At 54.5% G+C, this 20,071-nt stretch overlaps 1 protein-coding gene across 1 annotated transcript; it reads right to left on the bottom strand.

Annotated features, from left to right (window-relative positions):
* Positions 1 to 13,661: 13,661 nt before the first annotated feature.
* Positions 13,662 to 17,965, bottom strand: NKX1-2 (NK1 homeobox 2). The gene is made up of 2 exons (XM_002722145.4): positions 17,736 to 17,965; positions 13,662 to 16,251 (listed from the first exon to the last, which is right to left on the bottom strand). The coding sequence occupies exons 1-2, from the start codon at positions 17,947 to 17,949 to the stop codon at positions 15,551 to 15,553; spliced, it is 915 nt and encodes a 304-aa protein (XP_002722191.2). The 5' UTR covers positions 17,950 to 17,965; the 3' UTR covers positions 13,662 to 15,550.
* Between the last annotated feature and the right edge of the window lie 2,106 nt (positions 17,966 to 20,071).

Raw genomic sequence — 20,071 nt, 5'->3', positions numbered from 1 at the left:
AATGCGCCTGCTCCGCCTCCCCACCTGCTTTTCTGTAGGCTCAGCGCCCTCTGCGTGCGGCTGCAAAACTCAGACTCAAAGCACACACCCGTGATAATCTCGAGTTAGCACCTGCACGTCCTTTAGTCTAGATATATTGTATCTTGGAATACGGAGCCCCGGAGAGGGGGCGCGCCTTACCTGGAGTCATGTGACAGGTAAGGGGTCTTGAAGGACCGGATGCTAAAGGCACGGGGGTGGGGAGGTCTTTGCTCCCTGCCGCATTCCATGCAACCGCAGGGGTCAGTCAGGGTCGCAGCCTCCTTGGCAGTAACAAATGGCCCACCAGCCAGGCTAGAAGTGGGGTGTGCACAATCCACAGAAGAGGAGGAATGGGGGGGGGCGCCTGCCCAGGGCCAAGTGCTCGGCGACCCCACTGCGGCGGGAGCTGGGCGGTTGCATCCACGCCTGTCTCTGCTGCCAGCGCTCCACGGGCTGGAGCCAGCAGGAGTCCCGGGCTGGAGCCAGCAGGGGTCCTGGGATGTATGTTGCCCTAAGCAGCCCCGAGGGTGGTCCCGGTGGGAAGGCCTCCTGGGACTAGAGCAGGGTGAGAATGGGTGCAGGCCGAGGTGGGGGGCGTGTGGAACACTAAGAGAGGTCAGCTGCGCACAAAGCTCCTCCAAGCTATCTTAGGGGGAGGGAACCGGTGTAGGCAGGAGGCCCAGTGGCAACCAACGAGCCAGCGGTCTTCCGAGTGCAGAGCGAGACACTCAGACAGGATGCAGCCCTGCGCTGAGCCTGGCTCCCCGTGTAGTAGCTGTTCCTCCTCTGGAGCTCACCCAGAGCAGAACTTTACCTTTTATTTCTTGGATGTCCCTTCCTAGTCTGGAATACAATGTAATTAATTCCCAGGAAGTCAGATAGTCCTGTGGGTGGGTGGGGGCCAGACGCTCCACCCTCCTGCTCTACAAACCTCTGCAGAGATGCAGGAATGCAGGGCCAAGCCCACCCTGGGAGCTCCTCCAGCCCAGGAATCCTGGGTTGTGCTTGGCAAGTAGGAGCAGGTACGTTCAGGACCCAAGCCTGGCCCCTGACCCAAGAGTAACACGAAAATGTGTTGCAATGTTGCTAGACTTCGCCAAGTGCTAAGTTTTCACATGCCAGAAACTGCTGAGAATGTCTGGATCTTATCTCTTCTCTCTTATCAGAAAAATGCAGTGGGTACAGAGAACATGATCATATTTTATGGCTTTTCTGATAGCAGTTTTTTTTTTTTTTTCCAGCCCGCTTGGATAGATTGGAACTTGAAAGGTACTTGCTGTGCACCAAGAAACACAACTGCTGTGTTTGTATGCATTCTATTTGTACAATCGAGAGAAATGGAGAGTCAGTATACATTGCCAAGACTTTTTTAGTTTTGTAAATTTGTATTACTGTATTATTTGTTTGAAAGGCAGAGTGAGGAAGGCAGGCAGAGGTCTTCCATCCACTGGTTCACTCCCCAAGTGCCCACAACAGCCTGGGCTGGGCCGGGCTGAAGCCAGGAGCCCAGAATTTAATCCAGTACTTGGACCACCACCAGTGGCCTCCCAGGGTGCACACTGGCAGGAAGCTAGAACCTGAGACAGAACTAGGACTTGGACCCACGTGGTCCAACATGGAACTCAGACTTCCCAAACAGTATCTTATCCACTAGGCTAAATGCCCCCTCCTATTTCTTTACTTTGTTTATGTGAGAGATAGAGACAGACAGAGATTTCCACTTGCGGGTTCACTCCCCAAAGCCCACAAGGGCCAGGGCTGTGTCAGGCCAAAGCCAGAAGCCAGAAACTCAATCTGAGTCTCCCATGTGGGTGTAGGCACCCAAGTACTTGAGCCATTGCCTGCTGCTTCCCAAGGGGTGCGTGGGGAGGAAGCTGGGGTGGAAAGCAGAGCTGCAGTTGAAGCCCAGGCTCTCTGCCATGGGATACGGGCACTCCCGGGGTGCCTTCACCACCACCTCAAACACTGGGCCAGTGCTGTTTTACACAGGAGCTATCGTGTTACCCTCTCACAGCTCATCTTCATTCCCCTGGACAGGAACTCGAGGCAGAGCAGGTGGCCAACAAGGGGATGTGATCCTGGGATTCCAAAGCCCAGGCGACTGCCCCCTTAAAGGATGCCAACCACGGCAGGAAAGCCCAGAGGCCAGCCTGAGGGAGAAGCACACTGCCGGGCGCCTTGTCTGTGGACGTCTGGGTGCCTGAAAGGTGCCTTCCCAAGCTGTGCGCTGGGAAGGAAGTGCACCCATTCCTGGTGTGGGGCGCAGAATCCGGAAGGGAGCCTCAGGGAGGATCTTGGGGTCTGGGAGACTGAGGACTGGGGGAGGGAAAGGTTGAGAACAGGGAAGGCTGGGGCCAGCATGGTGTGGCGGGTAAGACACCGCCGGCAGTGCCTCCATCTTGGCTCCTGGCTTCGGATCAGCCCAGCTGTGGCCATTGCGGCCGTTTGGGAAAGGAACCAGCAGATGGAAGATCACTCGCTCGCTCGCTCTCTCTCTCTCTTTCTGCCTATCTGTAACTCTGCCTTTCAAATAAATGAATAAATTTTGGAGCAAGTGCCATAGTGCAGAGGGTTAAAATCCTGGCCTGCAGCGCCGGCATCCCACATGGGCGCTGGTTTGAGTCCCAGCTGCTCCACTTCCGATCCAGCTCTCTGCTATTGCCTGGGAATGAAGTAGAAGATGGCCCAAGTGCTTAGGCCCCTGCACCCCCATGGGAGACCTGGAAGAAGCTCCTGGATCCTGGCTTCGGTTCAGCCCAGCTGTGGCCATTGCCGCCATTTGGGGAAAGACCTCTCTCTCTCTCTGCCTCTGCCTCACTGTAACACTGCCTTTCAAATAAATACATCTTTTTAAAAAAAATAAGATAAACCTCAAGTACTAGTTAAATATTTACATCCTTATCTATTTAGAGACCAAGAAACTCAGTGTATTTTGCAATGATTTTTTTAATTATTGATTCTGTGAGGGCTCGCTGTGAATGCTGAAGCTTGGATAACTGTTATTACTTTTGAGGACTTTAGTTCTGACTGTTTCGTTGGACTGTAATAAAAATAAACCCAAACAAATGGGAAAGAATTCAGACTTTTTTCCCTGACATTGTTGATTTGGATAAATACGATTGTAAGATTCTTTTAATTTCAGGTGTAAATGTTATTAACTAAGCTGGCATTATAAATAATTTCATCTTTGCTGAGGTCACTTGATATTTTCTTGCTGAGAGTTATGCACCATTTTGGAAAATTGTGTCACAGCAAAGTCACCAAAGGCACTGCACTGAGGCCGTCACACCGTTACTGTGGCTTAAGCCTTCTCTTCTCTCTGTACCTGATTTCTTCCGAAAAGGATTGTAGTGACCACAAGGAGTGACGTCCTCAAATTACACTTGAGACCTGCTTCTTTCCTGACCCCTCAAGTCTGGCTTTCTCCGCTGATGAAACAAACTGACTTTTGTCTTCCGACTTCCGGTCTCATTTAAACATAGCTGATGGCCCCAGAAGACCCCAGCCGAATGGGCCTCCCCACTCGGAATTCAACATTGAGCTGTGTTTGCTGTGCCTCCTAGTTCACAGAGCAGCGGGTAGAGCTCCAAGAAGAATTGAGGGTGCTGGCCAGTTTGCACCTCCGGCTTCCCCGAGTAGGGAGGGGAGACTGCATTTGGCTACGCTGAGATGTGTCAGCCAGATGCCACAGCACCAGGCATCCATGCTGCAGGGTGGGTAGGAGAGCAGCTCTGGGGTCAGACAATATGGAAGGTGAATTAGCTGAGCAAGCTGAGATCCCAAGGCTCAATTATCCCAACCTGTACAATGGGTTGTCTGAGGCTCCCTGATGGGTACTTCCCAAGCACCCCCAGCTCGGTGCATGGTGCAGGTCTTTTTCTTCCTGGTGAGTCAAGGTTCTTTCCTGTGTTCTCAGGGGTGTCATCTAGCTTTAAGTTCTCCTTCCACGGTGACCCCTACAGAACCCTAAGTAGATACGTACCAGACTTAGAAATCTAAAGATTTATTCATTTAAAAAGGCAACGATCAGAATGGGCATGGTGGCACAGTAGGTTAGGTTGCCACTTGGGACACCCACATCACCTATTGGGGTGACTGGTTCTGGTCCCTGCTGTTCCACTTCCGATCCGGCTCCCTGCTAATGTGCCTGGGAAGGCAGTGGATGATGACCTTGGTGCTTGGGTCCCGGTCACACACCTGGGAGACCCAGGTGGAGTTCTTGGGTCTTGGCTTCTTTTTTTTCTTTTTTTTTTTTTTTTTTTGACAGGCAGAGTGGACAGTGAGAGAGAGAGAGAAACGTCTTCCTTTGCCGTTGGTTCACCCTCCAATGGCCGCTGCGGCCAGCGCACATCGCTGATCTGAAGCCAGGAGCCAGGTGCTTCTCCTGGTCTCCCATGGGGTGCAGGGCCCAAGCACTTGGGCCATCCTCCATTGCACTCCCGGGCCACAGCAGAGAGCTGGCCTGGAAGAGGAGCAACCAGGACAGAATCCGGCACCCCAACCAGGACTAGAACCCGGTGTGCCGGCACTACAAGTGGAGGATTAGCCTAGTGAGCCGCGGCACCGGCCTCAAATAAGTGAGTAAACCTTGAAGAAGGAGAAGTTTCTCTTTACCCTGTTGAATGAAGGCCACACAGATGACCCAGAGCACCGTTCCCGCCCCACCTGCCTTACGCACAGGCTTCCCCGGGAGTGTGGGGAGCACTTGGGAACCTGGCTTGGCACTACTTCCTTCTGCTCAGTAGGCAAGCGTTCGCAGCACCTCTCCACGTGTCCGTTTTCTGCAGGAAGCTTGCAGCAAGTCCAGGGAGCCCGCCCAGCACGTCACTGGCAGATTGTCAAAGGCAGCTTCCGTCCTCGTCTAAATTTCCAAAGATGGACGCTCTGGGAACCTTTACGTTTGTTCCTTTTTTTTTTTTTTTTTTTCTTCTCTTTAATAGCTCTATAGAATGATTTTCCTCTGGGACACTTCTCCCCCCACCCCAGGCTACTTCTTATTTTTTTAAGATGTATTTATTTGGCCGGCACCATGGCTCACTAGGCTAATCCTCCGCCTGTGGCGCCAGCACCCCAGGTTCTAGTCCCGGTTGGGACACCAGATTCTGTCCCAGTTGCTCCTCTTCCAGTCCAGCTCTCTGCTGTGGCCCAGGAGGGCAGCGGAGGATGGCCCAAGTGCTTGGGCCCTGCACCTGCATGGGAGACCAGGAGGAAGCACCTGGCTCCTGGCTTCGGATCGGCACACTGGCCACAGCGGCCATTGGGGGGTGAACCAACGGAAGGAAGACCTTTCTCTCTCTCACTGTCTAACTCTGCCTGTCAAAAAAAAAAAAAAAAAAAAAAAAAAAAAAGATGTATTTATTTGAAAGGCAGAGCAACAAAGAAAAAGAGGAGAGAGAGAGAGGTATCTTAGATCTGGTGGTTCCAGGGCAAAGCCAGGAGCCAAAAATTCCATACAGGTCTCCCAAGGGGGTGGCAGGAGGCCACGTACTTAGGCCGTGATCTGCTCCTTCCCAGGCGTACTATCAGGGAACTGGATCAGAAGCAAAAATGTGGGGTCGGCACCCTGACTCTGCTGGTTAAGCCACTGCCTGCGACGCCATGGCATCCCATGTAAGCGAGAACGGTTTGAGTTCTGGCTGCTCTGCCTCCAGTCCAGCTCCCTACTAATGGACCTAGGAAAGCAGTGGAAGAAGGCCCAAGTCCTTGGACCCCCACCACCCACTAGGGAGACCCCAGTGGAGTTCCAAGCTCTTGGCTTCAGCCCGGCCCAAGCTCCAGGGGTTTCGGCCACTGGGGAGTGAACTAGCAGATGGAAGATCTCTCTTTCTCTCGCTGGCTCTGCCTCTGTTTCTGTAATTCTGCCTTTCAATCAAAGAAGTGAATCAGAAGAAGAAGGGGAAGTAGTACAAGCAGGCAGGCTTCCGTCACAAGGCAAGAGAATTAGAAAGGACAGCAAGAAGCCTCTTTCCTGCTCCGGCCCCATCCAACCAGGTCCCACGGGCAACTCCTAGAGAATCCGCCCACCAACAGAAGCAAATGCAAATGCATGCCACTATTTCCTTTATTTATTTATTTATTTATTTATTTGACAGGCAGAGTTAGACAGTGAGAGAGAGACAGAGAGAAAGGTCTTCCTTTTTCCGTTGGTTCACCCCCCAAGTGGCCGCTCCGGCTGGCATGTTGCGGCCAGCGCGCTGCGCCAACCCGAAGCCAGGAGCCAGGTGCTTCCTCCTGGTCTCCCATCATGCCACTGTTTCACCACTTCCTCACACCGTGACAGCAGGCCGTGTGCCCCTGGTGCCTGGGCTGTAAGTATGCCCAGCCTTCTCTCTCGGGGTCTGTGTGGAGCAGTCACTCTCATTCTTTGGTTTATAGCAACATCAATAGCCCCAGTTTTGAGACGCTTGGGTTATTTCCAATCCTGTTATGACCGTCCATGTCATGACAGATAAGCCTGTGTCTGGTATTTCATGCCGGTTATCTGTAGGACAAAGTCCTGGAGGTGGGATTACCAAGTCAAAGGACTTCCCTGCATGTCTGGTCTCAAGGCTCAGACATCTAAATCCAGGGCTCAGAGGAGAGTGAAGCCGGCTACTCAATGTGTGGTCCAAAGATTGGCCCCCGTCCCTGGAGGAGATAGGGCAGAAACCGATGGCTAGAACAACATTACCTTGTGACGTCCAGAAGCACGAGTGTTCTTAAAGTAGTTTTTATGGACGTTATCAGTCTGTGAAGACTGCAAAGAGGAAAAACTGCTTATGTCTGTGCAAAATATGTTTTAAATAACAGATAAAAAAAATCCGTGTTTCCAAAGGTCTGAGCAGCTTCTACATTAGTGTGAGATTTCCTTCCAAAGCATTTCAAATCTAGGAAAGTTCGTCATCCACACTTCTAAAAGAGTGGTAGAAAAATAGAACTATCCTTAAACAGCAAAGAATAAAAGAGGGAGCGGGCATTTAGTCGCGCAGTGAAAGCCCCTGCATCCCACATCAGAGCACCGGGCGCCCAGCTCCCTGCCGATGCAGCCCCTAAGAGGATCCCACATCAGAGCACCGGGCGCCCAGCTCCCTGCCGGTGCAGCCCCTAAGAGGCAACAACGATGGCCCACGCAGCCGGGCTCCTGTCACCCATGTGGGAGACCGGGTCCAGCTCCCGGCTTTGGCCCAGTTCTGCCACAGCTGTTGTGGGCGTTGGGGGAGTGCGCCAGCAGATGGTAGCTCTGTCTGTCTGTCTAATAAACAATTTTTAATTTAATAAAAGAAAAAAACCTAAAATTAGTCTAACCAGAAAGTAAAAAGATGTTTCAATCATGTAACAGCAATTCTTTTGGTAAAAATAAATTGGGGCGTGAGAGATAGAAGATCCTCCAAGCGTATGGGAGAACTGTGTGAGGGAAGGAGAGCCTCTCCCAGATGGAACACATAGACAGTGGCACGACACAGGGTGTGGTGAGGCCTCACCCCAGAGATCTGAACTCTGCGGCTGCAAATCAGAGTGTCAGCCTGTTGCCAAGACCCGGGCTCCAGAGAGTTGGGAGTCGGTGGTAGCTGGAATCTGGATGTGTAGGGAAAAACGTTAGAAGTTCTGTTTATGTTGCATCATCTTATCCTTTTATTAAAAAAAAAAAAGATTTTGTTTATTTGAAAGGCAAAGTGACAGAGAGAGGGAGAGAGACAGAGAGAGATCTTCCATCTGCTGGTTCACTCCCCAAATGGCAGCAACAGCCAGGGCTGGGCCAGGTTGAAGCCAGGAGCCATGAACTCCGTCTGGGTCTCCTGTGTGAGTGACAGGGACCCGAGTACTTGGGTCATCCTCTGCTGCTTTCCCAGGTGCATTAACAGGAAGCTGGATTGGAAGGAGGGCAGCTGGGACTTGAACTGGCACTCTGATATGGGGTGCCTGCTACACCGGCCCCCAATCATATCCTTTAATGTGCATTTTTACTTTGCAATGTATATCATCTGTTGGTATATACACAATTTAAATAAATACATATATTGGAAATGCAGGTGCACTATTGTTTATTGTGAAAGCTGTGAAATGAACAACAGTGGCTGAAACGCCACTGGACAAAAGCAGAAGGGTTCAAAGGGCAGGAGAGGGCTTTGCTGGTCACCACGGTGCTCCCAGCAGTGCCTGCCCCAGTGCCTGCCACAGCAAACACAGAGGGATTATGTGGGCTGCGCTGCGCCTTGAAAACAGTGCCCCAGCGAGGCCCAGGCGCCCCTGCAGGAGCGGCTGTGAATGCAGGGACTCCTCAGAGGGGCAGGAAGGAGCATCCTGCAGCTGCCCGGCCACGGACGTCTTATCCAGACATCGTCCCTCTACCTGCTGGAGTCGCAAGGCAAATCCCAAATCGGCTGTGAACCCAGCCACGTGGCGTCAGCACTGACTCTCGCTCCACTTGTCCTTTTAGCATTCACGATGGAAGTCGCTGGCTTGATAAGGCGCTGAGAGTCATGACTCAGCCCAGGAAAGCAAGTCTCTCCGGTCCTTTGACCTTACCCTGGGTCTTGGCGTGGGCCCTTGTTAGTGACGCTCCGCCACGCTCTGGGAGTTCTGAATGCTTGACATGACCTTTCCCTAAAGTGCGAACCAGATCTAAAACAAGAATGGCAGAGCTGGGATCGGCGGCATGTTATTCCCAGCCTGAATGGCTGGTGACAGCGGTGCCAAAGGCCATGGAACTTTGTATGGAAATCCACGGCAGTTTCTACACTCTGTTGGTCCAGTGTATACCTGTCTGTGACCCCCCCAAACACACACACTCACCGGAGCACCTGTCACCAGCGCTGAGCCAGGATCCATGTCGCATGCCCAGATCCTAGGGTGTGCCTGGCGGGCACAGCAGGTGCCCAGTGAATGTTTGTACCAAGGAAGGAATATGGGGACCCCATACCAGGGTACTTCAAAACACTCATGGAGAGGGACGGTGGTTAGTCGCCACCCGGAACACCCACGTTCCACGCTGGATAGAGTCCCTGGTTTGGATCCCTGCCAATGCACTCTGGGAACAGCAGGCGATGGAACAAAGAGCTGTGTCCCTGCTCCCCACGTGGGAGACCTGGATGGCATCCCAGGCTCCTGGGGCATGCGGGGGGCGAACCAGCACATGGAATATCTCTCTGCCTTTCAAATAAAAATAAATGAAAAATATTTGAAATGCTCAAGTAAGTGGACAATAGGCCTATGGAGACATAGTCAACATCATTACTCAGGAAGTGGACATTAAAACCACGATGTGCCACTACTGCCGACCTCCCAGAATCATTGAAGGCTGCGGATGTGGACTACCTGGGGTCCTGCTTCAGGGCAGGTGGGGATTTAAACGGCTGCAGCTGTGGCGATGTCCACTAAAGCCAGATGCATTCATACCCAGTAAGCCCACTCCTGGGTAGTCCACCAATGGGAACACGAAGAAATACCTACAAAAATACGTGTGTGAGACTGTTGAGTCATAACTGCCCAAACTGGAGAGTAGCCAGTTACCCAGGGACAGTGGAATGGGTGATAAGTTGTGGCATTTATTGTATGATAAAAACCAACAGGAACACCCATAAGGAATCTTCAGTCATAAACGACAGTGTGGCTGAGCCCCATAGATAATGCTGAGCAGCAAAACCTAGACAGGAAAGAGTATATGCTGTCTGCGTCAGCTTTTAGAATCAACACAAAGCAAAAAACCGAACACAGTTCCATCTACGCTGGTAGCAGTCCGGATCACGGCTCCCCTTGGGAGAGGTACTTACTAGAAGGGACACAAGGGGGCGCTCTGGCAGTGCTGTTTGTTGACCTGGGTGCTGGTTACAGGTGTGCCACTGTGAGAAGCGCATGCACCACATTTATCAGGTTTTCTGAATGTTATTCCACTGCAAAGCATTTTTTAAAATAAGGTGGTTGAGCTCGGTACAACATTTTCCAAAAGATGTATTTACTTACTCGAAAGGCAGCATTACAGAGAGAGAAAGGGGGGAGATCTGCTGGTTCACCCCTCAGATGGCCACAATGACCAGAGCTGAGCCAGGCTGAAGCCAGGAGCTAATAATTCCATCTGGGTCTCCCACATGGGTACAGGGACCCCTGCACTTGGGCCATCTTCTGCGGCTTTCCCAGGCACAGTAGCAGGGAGCTGGATCACAAGTGGAGCAGCCGGGACTCAAACCGGCACTCATGTGGGATGACAGCATCCTAGGAGGCATTTTAACCCGTTGCACAGTGCTGGTCCCTCAGTGCCGCATTTTTCACTTCTTTTTCCAGCTTGCACTGCGCTGGAATAATGGCTGCTGCCATTGTGCCTGGCACTAAGCCAAGAGCCCTCCACATGTCCTCTGCTGTCCCCTCCAGCATCTTCAGGTGGGCACACAGGGGAGACGCTGAGGCCCCAAGATGCCAGCAACTTTCCAGGGTCACAAGTCCTCTGCGGGCCGCAGTCAGGGCCTGGGCAGGTGTTGAGCACTGGGCTCTCCTGTCACAACTCGAACCCCAAGGAGGGCTCGGTGTGTGTGGGGGGGGGCTTTCTCTGGCTGACCCCCACCCCCACCCCACAGGGTGGCTCTAACCCTCTCCTCAGTGCTCTCCCTCCCTGTGTCGCTTGCAGAATGCTCCTCTGGCTCTAAGACACTGTTTTTCTCACACACACACACACACACACACACACACTCTATTTGAATGGCAGAAGTTACTCAAAATAGCCAGGGCTGGGCTAGGTCAAAGCCAGGAGCCAGGAACTCCATCCAGATCTCTCAGGTGAGTGGCCGGAACCCAAGCAATTGGGTTATCATCTTCTGCCTCCCAGGCACATTAACAGGAAGCTGGATCAGAAGCAGGGGCTCTGATAGGGAATGCCAGTGTCACAGGTGGCAGCTCTGCCCACTACGCCACAACGCGTACCTGTTTATTTCTCTTCCCATCCTGTGTCTTCCCATATCTTTGAGTGTTAGATACTAGTCTTCACCTGACTATCAGGTTACACTTTTAAATGCATTTAGCATTTGTGGAAGAATTTCTAATATTACCCCACTTGGAATTTTTTTATTTTGTTTTAAAATTTGTTGCTATTTGTCTTCATTTTATTTGGAAAGCAAAATGAGATCTTCCAGTTACTGTTTTACTCTCCAAGTGCTTGCAACAAATAGCCAGGGCTGGGCCAGGCCCAATCCAGGTCTCCCATATGGGTGGCAGAGACCCCAGGTGTTTGGGCCACCACCTGCTGCCTCCCAAGGTGCACAGCAGAGGAAAGTGGATCAGAAGCAGAATGGGGACTCCACAGGCACTCTGATATGGGATGCAGGTGTCCTGAGGAGCGTCTTCACTATTGTGCCAAATGCCCACCCTATCCTTAATTTCAAAAGCTAGGTAAGGGAGGAGCTGTGGCATAGCAGGTAAAGCCACTGTCTGCAGTGCCAGCATCCCATATGGGCGCCAGTTTGAGTCCCAGCTGCTCCACTTCCAATCCAGCTCTATTATGGCCTGGGAAAGCAGTAGAAGATGGCCCAAGTCCTTGGACCCCTGCACCCACCTGGGAGACCCAGAAGAAGTTCCTGGCTCCTGGCTTTGGCCTGGCCCAGCCCTGGCCGTTGCAGTCATTTGGGGAGTAAACCAGTGGATGGAAGACCTCTCTCTCTCTCTCTAACTCTGCCTTTCAAATAAATAAATAAACCTCAAAAAAAAAAAAAGAATAAAGCTAGTAAATTATGTCGCTCCCCCTCTTCGTGGAGGAACGACACAGGACCCTGCGCTGTTCTTTCGTCTGCTCGGCCCTCCCCGGGTTTGCTGCTGGTTCTTCCCGGGTTGGCTACTATCCCTTCCACCTCCGTGGAAGGGCAGTTCCCCCTGGCCACATTCCCCACTTCCGCAGGGGAGTGGCACACCACCGGCCGGCTCTTCTCGGGGGCTGCACGGGTTCCCTTCAGCTAGATGTTCCCCATAGATGTTCCTGGTGCATGCCGTTTCTCTCCTCCTTTATAGTCCTCCTCCGCCAATCCCAACTCGGCTGCCCACACGCCGAGTACGCTGCTCTCCTCCAATCAGGAGCAAGTCCTACAGTTTATTAGTTGAACTGGAGGCAGCTGTGCGGAAGCTGTTTACTTCTCTCCCAGCGCCATATTGTGGGAGAGCAGATGCATAGAATAAGTCTTAATTCGAGTAACTTAGTCTAGTCCGGATTGCTCCCCACAAATTAGAGTTCTTAAGATTTATTTCTAAAACACATAAACATACTAAATTAATTGATGCCCATAAAATGGGTTGGGATTCTGGAAGCTAAAGGAATTCCCTCCACTGACTCCCTGAAATACAGCTCCCTGCCTACATGGCTTCAAGTGGGGTCTAGTGTGGCCATGTTACAGGTTGGACATTTGGCACCGTGCTTAGGGTGCCCACATCCCATCCCGGAGTGCCTGGGCCTGGGTTCAGGTCAGGCTCTGATCCTCGGTCCAGCTTCCTACTGAAGTGCACACTAGCAGGTAGCAAGTGACGGCTCAACTAGGTGGGGTCCCTGTCATCCATTCGGGAGACCTGGATTAAGTTCCCAACTCCTGGCTTGGGACTATCCTACTGTTAAGTGCATTTGGGGGAGTGAATAAGGAGATGAGTGTTCTCTCTCCCTCTCTCTCTCGCATTATCTAATAATCTAAAATGTCATTTTTAATATCAGAAATCTTTGAACAGTGAACAGCCTGAGTCTGAACAGTTACTCCCATGTTCTTTGTGGGGCACTGAGAACCTGTAAAGTCAGGGTAGGTGTCGCTCCCCCTCTTCATGGAGGAACGACACTAAACCCTGCCTAGGCTTCCTATCCGAGTCACGGCACCATTATGTCGCTCCCCGTCTTCATGGAGGAACGACACAGGACCCTGCGTTGTTCTTCTGTCTGCTCGGCCCTCCCCGGGTTTGCTGCTGGTTCTTCCCGGGTTGGCTACCGTCCCTTCCACCTCCGTGGAAGGGCGGTTCCCCCTGCCACATTCCCCACTTCGCGGGGGAGCGGCACACCACCCGCCGGCTCTCTCGGGGGCTGCTCAGATGTTCCTCAGGTGTTCCCCTTAGATGTTCCTGGTGCATGTTGTCTCTCTCCTCCTTTATAGTCCTCTTCCACCAATCCCAACTCTGCTACCCACACGCCGAGTACGCTGCTCTCCTCCAATCAGGAGCAAGTCCTACAGTTTATTGGTTGAACTGGAGGCAGCTGTGTAGAAGCTGTTTCCCTTCTCAGTGTCATATTGTGGGAAAGCAGATGCATAGAATAAGTCTTAATTCCAGTAACTTAGTCTAGTCCGAGTTGCTCCCCACAGGTAGGAAGTTAGGGTCTTGAAAACCTAGTAGGTATTGACATCCACTCTGTGCAGACGCTGTGCCCTCAATGTGTGCGTGAGCACAGGGCCTGCAAGGCAGCCTCTCTGTGTGAATCCGGCACACTGAAAAGGAGTGGTGCCAGGCCACACATAGTCCACGGTGAGTGAGTGCTGGTGGGAGAAGGTGACAGGCACGGATCCATCCCCTAATAAATGCAAAGTCATTCAAAAGCTTTGCTGAAGCACTCATTAAAAATTAAAATTTAAAATATTCCAAAAAAAATTTGGACAGTCAAAAAAAAAACCTGCTTTACTAATAGAAAACAAAGAGTAATTAAACAAGAATTCATTATAAAAAGAATTTATTAGACAAACACACTGATAGATTGCATCTGAGGATTTGGTTGAAAAGCCGCCGGGACTTTGAGAACAGAAGTCTAGTCACAGGCCCAAGTGTTAGCCTGTGACAACCTGGAGAAGTCAGGAACCACAGCACAAACGCTGGTCACGGACAGATGGGGCCCCCACACCCTCCCTCTCAAGTCTGACGTTCTGGCCCTCCCATTGCAGCTTGCCGGTGAGCGCGCAGGTGAGCTGCCTGTCCACATACACGGGATGCTGCTTTTGAGAAACCGGCAAATAGTCCCCAGAGGGCTTCCCAACAAGGGAGGTGAAGAACACAATATTCTCTATGACAGCAACCTAATTTTTAATCTCACCTGGCACCATCCTTTTTTTTTTTCTTTTAGAAAGTTATAGTGTGTAGTTTGGGGACATTTTTCCTCTTTAAATTAGATGGAAAGGAGTCTAACTAGCAAATAATGCATCATTTAATAATACACACTCATTAATCTGATGGGTGCCACATGAATGGTTAGTCTCCCTTGAGTTTGGGAAAGGTGATATTTTCTATCATTCTTGAAAATAACAGAACTAGACATTTCAATATAACAATAACATAATGTGTTCCTAACACCAAACCACCTGCTTTGACTCTGAAAACACTTGAGCCTCAAAGTTAATTATTAATGGCACAGGCTGTCAGAAAATAGCCAGGGTATATGGTGTCCTTGCAAGTAGTGGCTGAGCTCGGGACGTCGAGGTGAGACTAGCACGCGCCTGGCATCTTGGGGACACCTGGGTTTTGAGACCTGGGCCCCAAGAGCACTTCACAGAGAAATCTAACGGAAGAGTGGTCAAACAAAACTGGCAAGGGAAATTTACAGGATTTTAATCTTCATTTTTAAAGGGAGGTTGATAGAAGCAGAACGCCCACGTACACAGTTCCCACGGTTGGATCCATTGTGCACGTGCTTCTGGGATTTGCCACAGCTCTGAACACCCGAGAATAATTCCTTTCCTAACAAACTTGTTTATTCACTCTCAGGAGGAGTCTGGAACAAAAATTACTTTCAGGTCAGACTCTTAGATGCGATGCAGAAATGTAAAGTTTGTGCTTTTTAAAAATAGTAATAAAGAAAAAAAAAACTGGTGGGTGTGGCCACAGCTGGTTCTCCCCAACCTGCTTATCTCCTGGGGATCCCTGGACTGAAGTATCAAACATCCAACAAGGCGCCTCCAAACCGGCAGCCTGGTGTCTGGGCCCCGTGACACTCGTGGGGGAGCCCTGGCGCCCTTCCTTATCCTTTGCCCTGCGCCCACCTGCGCCTCCGGTGACAGGTGCAGCCAGCACCCGTGTCTGGCTCGAGTCCACATCTTAAACGGAGATCTAGAAACACTCGATTCCCCAGAGCAGGGTGCGCCTGTCGGCCGACTCCTCCTGGGCTTTGCCTGGGCTCTGCGAGCAGTCGCTGGGTGCCGGCGTGAGGAGGGCAGGGGAAAGCGCCGGACCCTCCGCGAGAGCCATTCGCTGACTCCACCCCAGGTGCGCAGGACGTCGCGGCTCCCTCGGGTCTCCATCCTGGCACCTTTGCTGGCCCCACCCCGGACACCCAGACCTCCCCCAAAAGCCCTGGAACCGAATTAAGCCTGCCTGGAAGAGAGAAGGGTCTGAGGGCAGCCTCCGACTGCCGACGCGTTCACACCGGACGCATCCTTGACCCTCTGAGGCCCGGACGCGACCAAGGCTGCTCCCGCCCTCTGCCGGCGTATCCGGCGGCGGGAAGGGAAGGGGCGCGCAGATCCCCGAGCGCGTCGTTGTCCTCCGTGGAGGGGCCCACGGCCCTGCCGATCCCTCGCCTCGAGACCCCACGCCGTGAGCACCCCGATGAGCTCCGGGCTCATAAGTGCGGGGCGTAGAAGGGGGCCAAGTAGGAGGGCCCGAGGAAGGGCGCGAAGGGGCTCCCGGCCGCCGCCGCCAGCGGGAAGGGGGCAGCGGCCGGGAAGAGCACGTTGGCCGCCGAGTAGGAGGGGAAAGTCTGGAAGGGCAGCGCGCCGGGGCCCGGAGGGCCTGGGCTGCCCCCCGCGCCGCCGCCGGCCCCCGCCGCGGCCCCGGGCGTCCCAGACTGGGGCGGGCCGCCCGCGGTCTGCGCCGCGCCGTCGGCGCCCGGGTTCTGCTTCTTCCACTTGGTCCTGCGATTCTGGAACCAGATTTTGACCTGTGTCTCGGTGAGGCTGAGAGACAGCGCCAGGTTCAGGCGTTCGCACACCGACAGGTAGCGCGTGGCGCGGAACTTGTTCTCCAAGGCCACCAGCTGCTCGTAGGTGAAGGCCGTGCGCGCGCGCCGCGGCTTGGCGCAGCTGGGCTCGGCGCGCCGGCGCCGGGGCCGCGGGGAGCCGGGAGAGCCCGGGGAGCCCACGGGACCGCCCCCGCCGTCCGCGCGGCGCTGCCCGGCCGCCAGCGCCGCCGCCCGGGTCTCCGGAGAGCGCGCAGCCGGCTCCCGCCGCCGCGGCCGCCCCGCGTCCTCTTCGTCCTCCTCCTCCGCCTCGGCCTCCGAGCCCTCCAAGGGGGACGCCGGGCCGGCGCTTTGGCCCGCAGCATCTAGGGGAGAAGGGGGTCGATGACCAGGAGCCCAGAGCTACACCGCCCGTCCGGGTCCCCAGACCGCTCTGGGCGCAACTCCCGGCGCTCCCGCCGCCGCCCACGCCGCCCGCACCCCCACGCGCGGACTTAGGGGTACGGTGTCCTTTTGACCTCTACAAAGCTGCCACCGAGCAGGCGTCCCAAAATAAACGTTGCATGCACATCGAAAAGGAAGAGTGACCTCACAGGGCGGGGGGAAGAGAGGGGGCCTGGGCTCTTTCTGCATTGAGACATCCAGACGTCAGGTGCGTTTAGGGCTGGTCTCGCCCAGACCCTGGAAGCCTGTTTTGGCCCGGGACTCCTTGCAATTAAGAAAGAAGTTATTACGCTCCCCCCGCTTTAAGGAGAAATCCCCCTTTCCCATCTTCTCTCTCCTGCCGTGTTAATAGAGTTTCAGATTTGTGCGGGGCCGGATCGATAGATGTCATCTATTAAAGGTAAGTTTTAATCGAACAATATTAGGATCAGACAGAGAAAGGGGGTTTGAAGTCGGTACCTGCAAGCTGCGGGCAGGAGATATGCAGGCGCCAGTAATAGAATATCGATCACCGGGTGGCGGGAGGAGCGCGCGCCCCTCTGAGAGACTGTCCGAACAATTACCCTGCCGGCAGCCAGAGGCGCCCGGAGCCCCCAGACAATCATGGCCAAATTTGGGGCGAGGGAGCAGGGGGCTGCACCGCTTCTGGCTTCCTCTGGGGACCTGAGCCTCTGACCTCCCAGACCCCTCCAGGGAACCTCTGTCGCACCCAGCACTAGGCCTGTTCCTTCCTCTTCCAACCAGAAACTTTCCTGGACTGTCGGTCAGTCACCTGTCAGTGAGGAGTAAGTCAGAGTTGGGAGAAGGAAGTGCCGAGGCTTCAAGTCGCCCCACACCAACCCGGGCCGCGGTAGAGTCGGGAGCGCAGGCGCACGAGGCAGCCAAGCTCTGCAGGTGTCTCCGAGTGGTTCCAAGTGGGCACCTGAGCTCGCCACCCTCCAAGACCCCGGCACACTCTCAGCCTCGGCTCCCTCGCCCGAAAAATGGGGGTGATGTTAGTGACGCTGTCTGCCTCGCAGATCCCCAAGTGTTTATCCCAGCGCCCAGCCCAGGTCCTGGCACGTGGCCCGCTCATTGGACGTCCGGTACCAGAATGCGCCTGGCAAAGAAGGGCGCCAGGTGCGCGTAGTGTCCGCTGCGAACGAGTCAGGGCTGTGGTGCAGGGACGAGGCCCCAGCGGCAAACCCCTGCCCGGAATTCTGGGGCCGCACGTACGCTTCCCTCCTGTTCCCGGGCGCGCGCTCCGACTGCTACCTTCGCACCTGGTCCTGTGCACCTTGTCTCTTGGGAGAAAACGCCGTTAAGGGCCATACTCACTGGACACTGGTCCCCTCCCCCCCAGCACACACACATACACCCTGATTCTGCGACATCAGCACCCAGGCCCGGGGCCTCGTATTCTTACCGGGGGATTCCTGCTGTCGCACCAGGTGCCCGGGGCTAGCGTCCTTTCCCGCTTCGACCTCCGCCAAACTTTTCTTGGCTTCCCGGGGAGCGAGGCGCACGGCAGGGAGCGCAGCGCGCGTGAATTTCTGCGGGTCCAGGATGTCGAGGACTGAGAAGGAGATCTTGTGGTGGGCAGGGGCCGCCTTGGCCCCGCCGTCCTGCCATGCCAGCATGCCCACCGCCCGCAGGTCCTAGGAGGGCCACTCGCCCGCGCCCCTTCCACTCTGGCTCTGGCCGCAGCGTTCCAGCGGCGAGCGGGATTCGCGCCGCCAAGTGAAGCTGGGGAGTGGGCGGGAGGGAAGGCGGGGTCGGGAGAGAGCTGTGGGGGGCTGCGAGCCGATTGGCACTTGCGGGGCTCCGGCCCCTGCCACGTGCACGGCGCGCTCTCAGCGGGCGAACTCGCTAGCGCTGCGCGGGGCCGCTAGCCTGGGCTGGGCGGGGGGGGGGGGGGGGGGTCTCAGCACGTCCCATGCGCGCGCCCGCGGAGGCAGCGTGACTCCGCGCGCCTCCACCCAAGCGTCACGGACACCCGGAATGCAGGAGGGAGGGTTTCGTCCCGAGTGTCCCCCTACATATTCAAAGCTCGCTCCCGGATACACCGGCCCTCGGTTCAGGATTGATGACTTCAGGGCAGTGCTCGGCGCACCTGCTGCCCCGACTGGGAACTGCGGTAACACTCAGCCCCGTTTACCCTGGGTGTCAAAGCCCCTGTGCTCTCGCAGTTCGAAGTGGACAAAGGCCTGGCCTTTCCCCTTCTGATTTCCTGAGCGTCCCTGTGAGGTGAGCGTGGCCTGGTCAGACCACTACACCCATTTTAAAGATGAAAAAATTAAGGTTCTGAAATGAGAAGTGATTTGCTGAGGGTCACGGTTACGTGGTGATAGAGTCTGTGTTGGAACCCAGGTCTTGCAGGGGGACCAGTGCTTTTTTGGGAAATCCTGGACTGTGCCTGGGTCTTTCCCTTGCACCCCCGGAGCCCAGCCAGGCAGAGAGCAGCAAGGGTTTCAGGGACACAAGCAAACCCTGGCCAGGATGCTCTGCCTCCTGGGAAACTTCCAGCCAGGTGGGATCACCCAAGCGCTGCCCACGTTGGCTGTGACCCGCCCAAGCCCTTGGTGCCCTTCAGGCCTTCCTCATGGCCGCAGATCCTGCCATTTGCAACAGCAATTGTGTCCTGGGGGAGCAGGTTGCACTGCTGACTCCCAACCCTTTCCCAGGTTGAAAGATGCTGCCTGGTTTGCCTCTAAGGCTGGGTAAGAAAGAATGAAATGGCCCCCATCTGCTTCCCGGGAAGTCCCTGGGGGATGAGTGGCAAGGCTCAGGGGAGTGGCAGGTTCCTCTGGCCACACCCACCCTAGCCGTCCTTCTTTGGTCACTTGGTGAGCACAGGGCAGCCTCGGAGCCCATGCATCTGTTCCAGCGGCAAATTCTGAGGCTTCTCTCCGACCCTCCCTCCACTGGACCAGCCTCGGACTCTGCCCTCCCTTTCTTCTCTGCCCCATGGGGTTTCCAAACAAATGACCTGGCAATTCACATTGTCCGGGCAGGTAAGGAGTAGGAAGAGGAGGAGAAGCCTTCTCATTCAAGTGCCGGGCTGCGGGTCCCATCCGCTATTGAAGAGGCGTCCTCGGAGGCCAGCCCCTTGTAGCTTTTCTCATTCAAGCCTTTCTGCTCCTCCCAGAGGTGGCCGCCCTATCCCCTGCAGACTTTAAAGCCCTGCCGAAGTCCCAGCCAGCTCCCGGCCCAAAGTGAAGACGGGCCTTTAAAGCTCAGGACAGGAAGTGCCCTGCCCACGTCCCCCGTCGGGCTCCCACCCAAGTGAAGGCACAGCCGAACCAGGACACCCAGGAACCTGGTTGCAAACCACAGAGCCTTCCTGGTTTTCTGTGCAACTCCTTCTCTCCCAGTTCTCACTTGATTTTTTTTTAATCTCCCTTTTCCTTCCCCCTTCTCTCCCCATCAACCGCAGCTCCTACCTTTTCCCAGCCATCTTCGTAAAGCGTTTCTATGTAGGTTTCTCAGGACAGTGAGGAAGGAGTGGGTCTCTAAGGAGCTCCAGAATGGAAGTGCCACGGTGCCTTCCTCAGTGCACTTCTCCCGTCTCCGTCTTTCCTCTCCTCACCCTTTCTCAGAAGGGGCTTTCAGGAGCTGCAGCTGGCATTCCAGAGGGCTCCCTTCCCCCCAGGCGGCCGGGAGCGACCCAAACCTGGGTCATTTGCATGGCACTGTATAAAGCACCATGCAAGTTTCTGTGTCAAGTCTGCAAATCATCCTCTCTCTGAGGTCCACGGAGAC

This window comes from Oryctolagus cuniculus, chromosome 15, assembly GCF_964237555.1.
Source record: "Oryctolagus cuniculus chromosome 15, mOryCun1.1, whole genome shotgun sequence".
In the NCBI taxonomy this organism is placed as follows: Eukaryota; Metazoa; Chordata; class Mammalia; order Lagomorpha; family Leporidae; genus Oryctolagus; species Oryctolagus cuniculus.
The sequence above is the reverse complement of the archived record's forward strand: the minus strand, read 5'-3'. Positions and strand labels throughout refer to the sequence as shown.

Coding starts and splice junctions, on each gene's coding strand:
- NKX1-2 (XM_002722145.4), bottom strand. CDS start 17,949: ATGCTGGCATGGCAGGACGGCGGGGCCAAGGCGGCCCCTGCCCACCAC. Junction 16,252..17,735: donor GCGACAGCAGGAATCCCCCG/GTAAGAATACGA, acceptor CTTCTCCCCTAG/ATGCTGCGGGCCAAAGCGCC.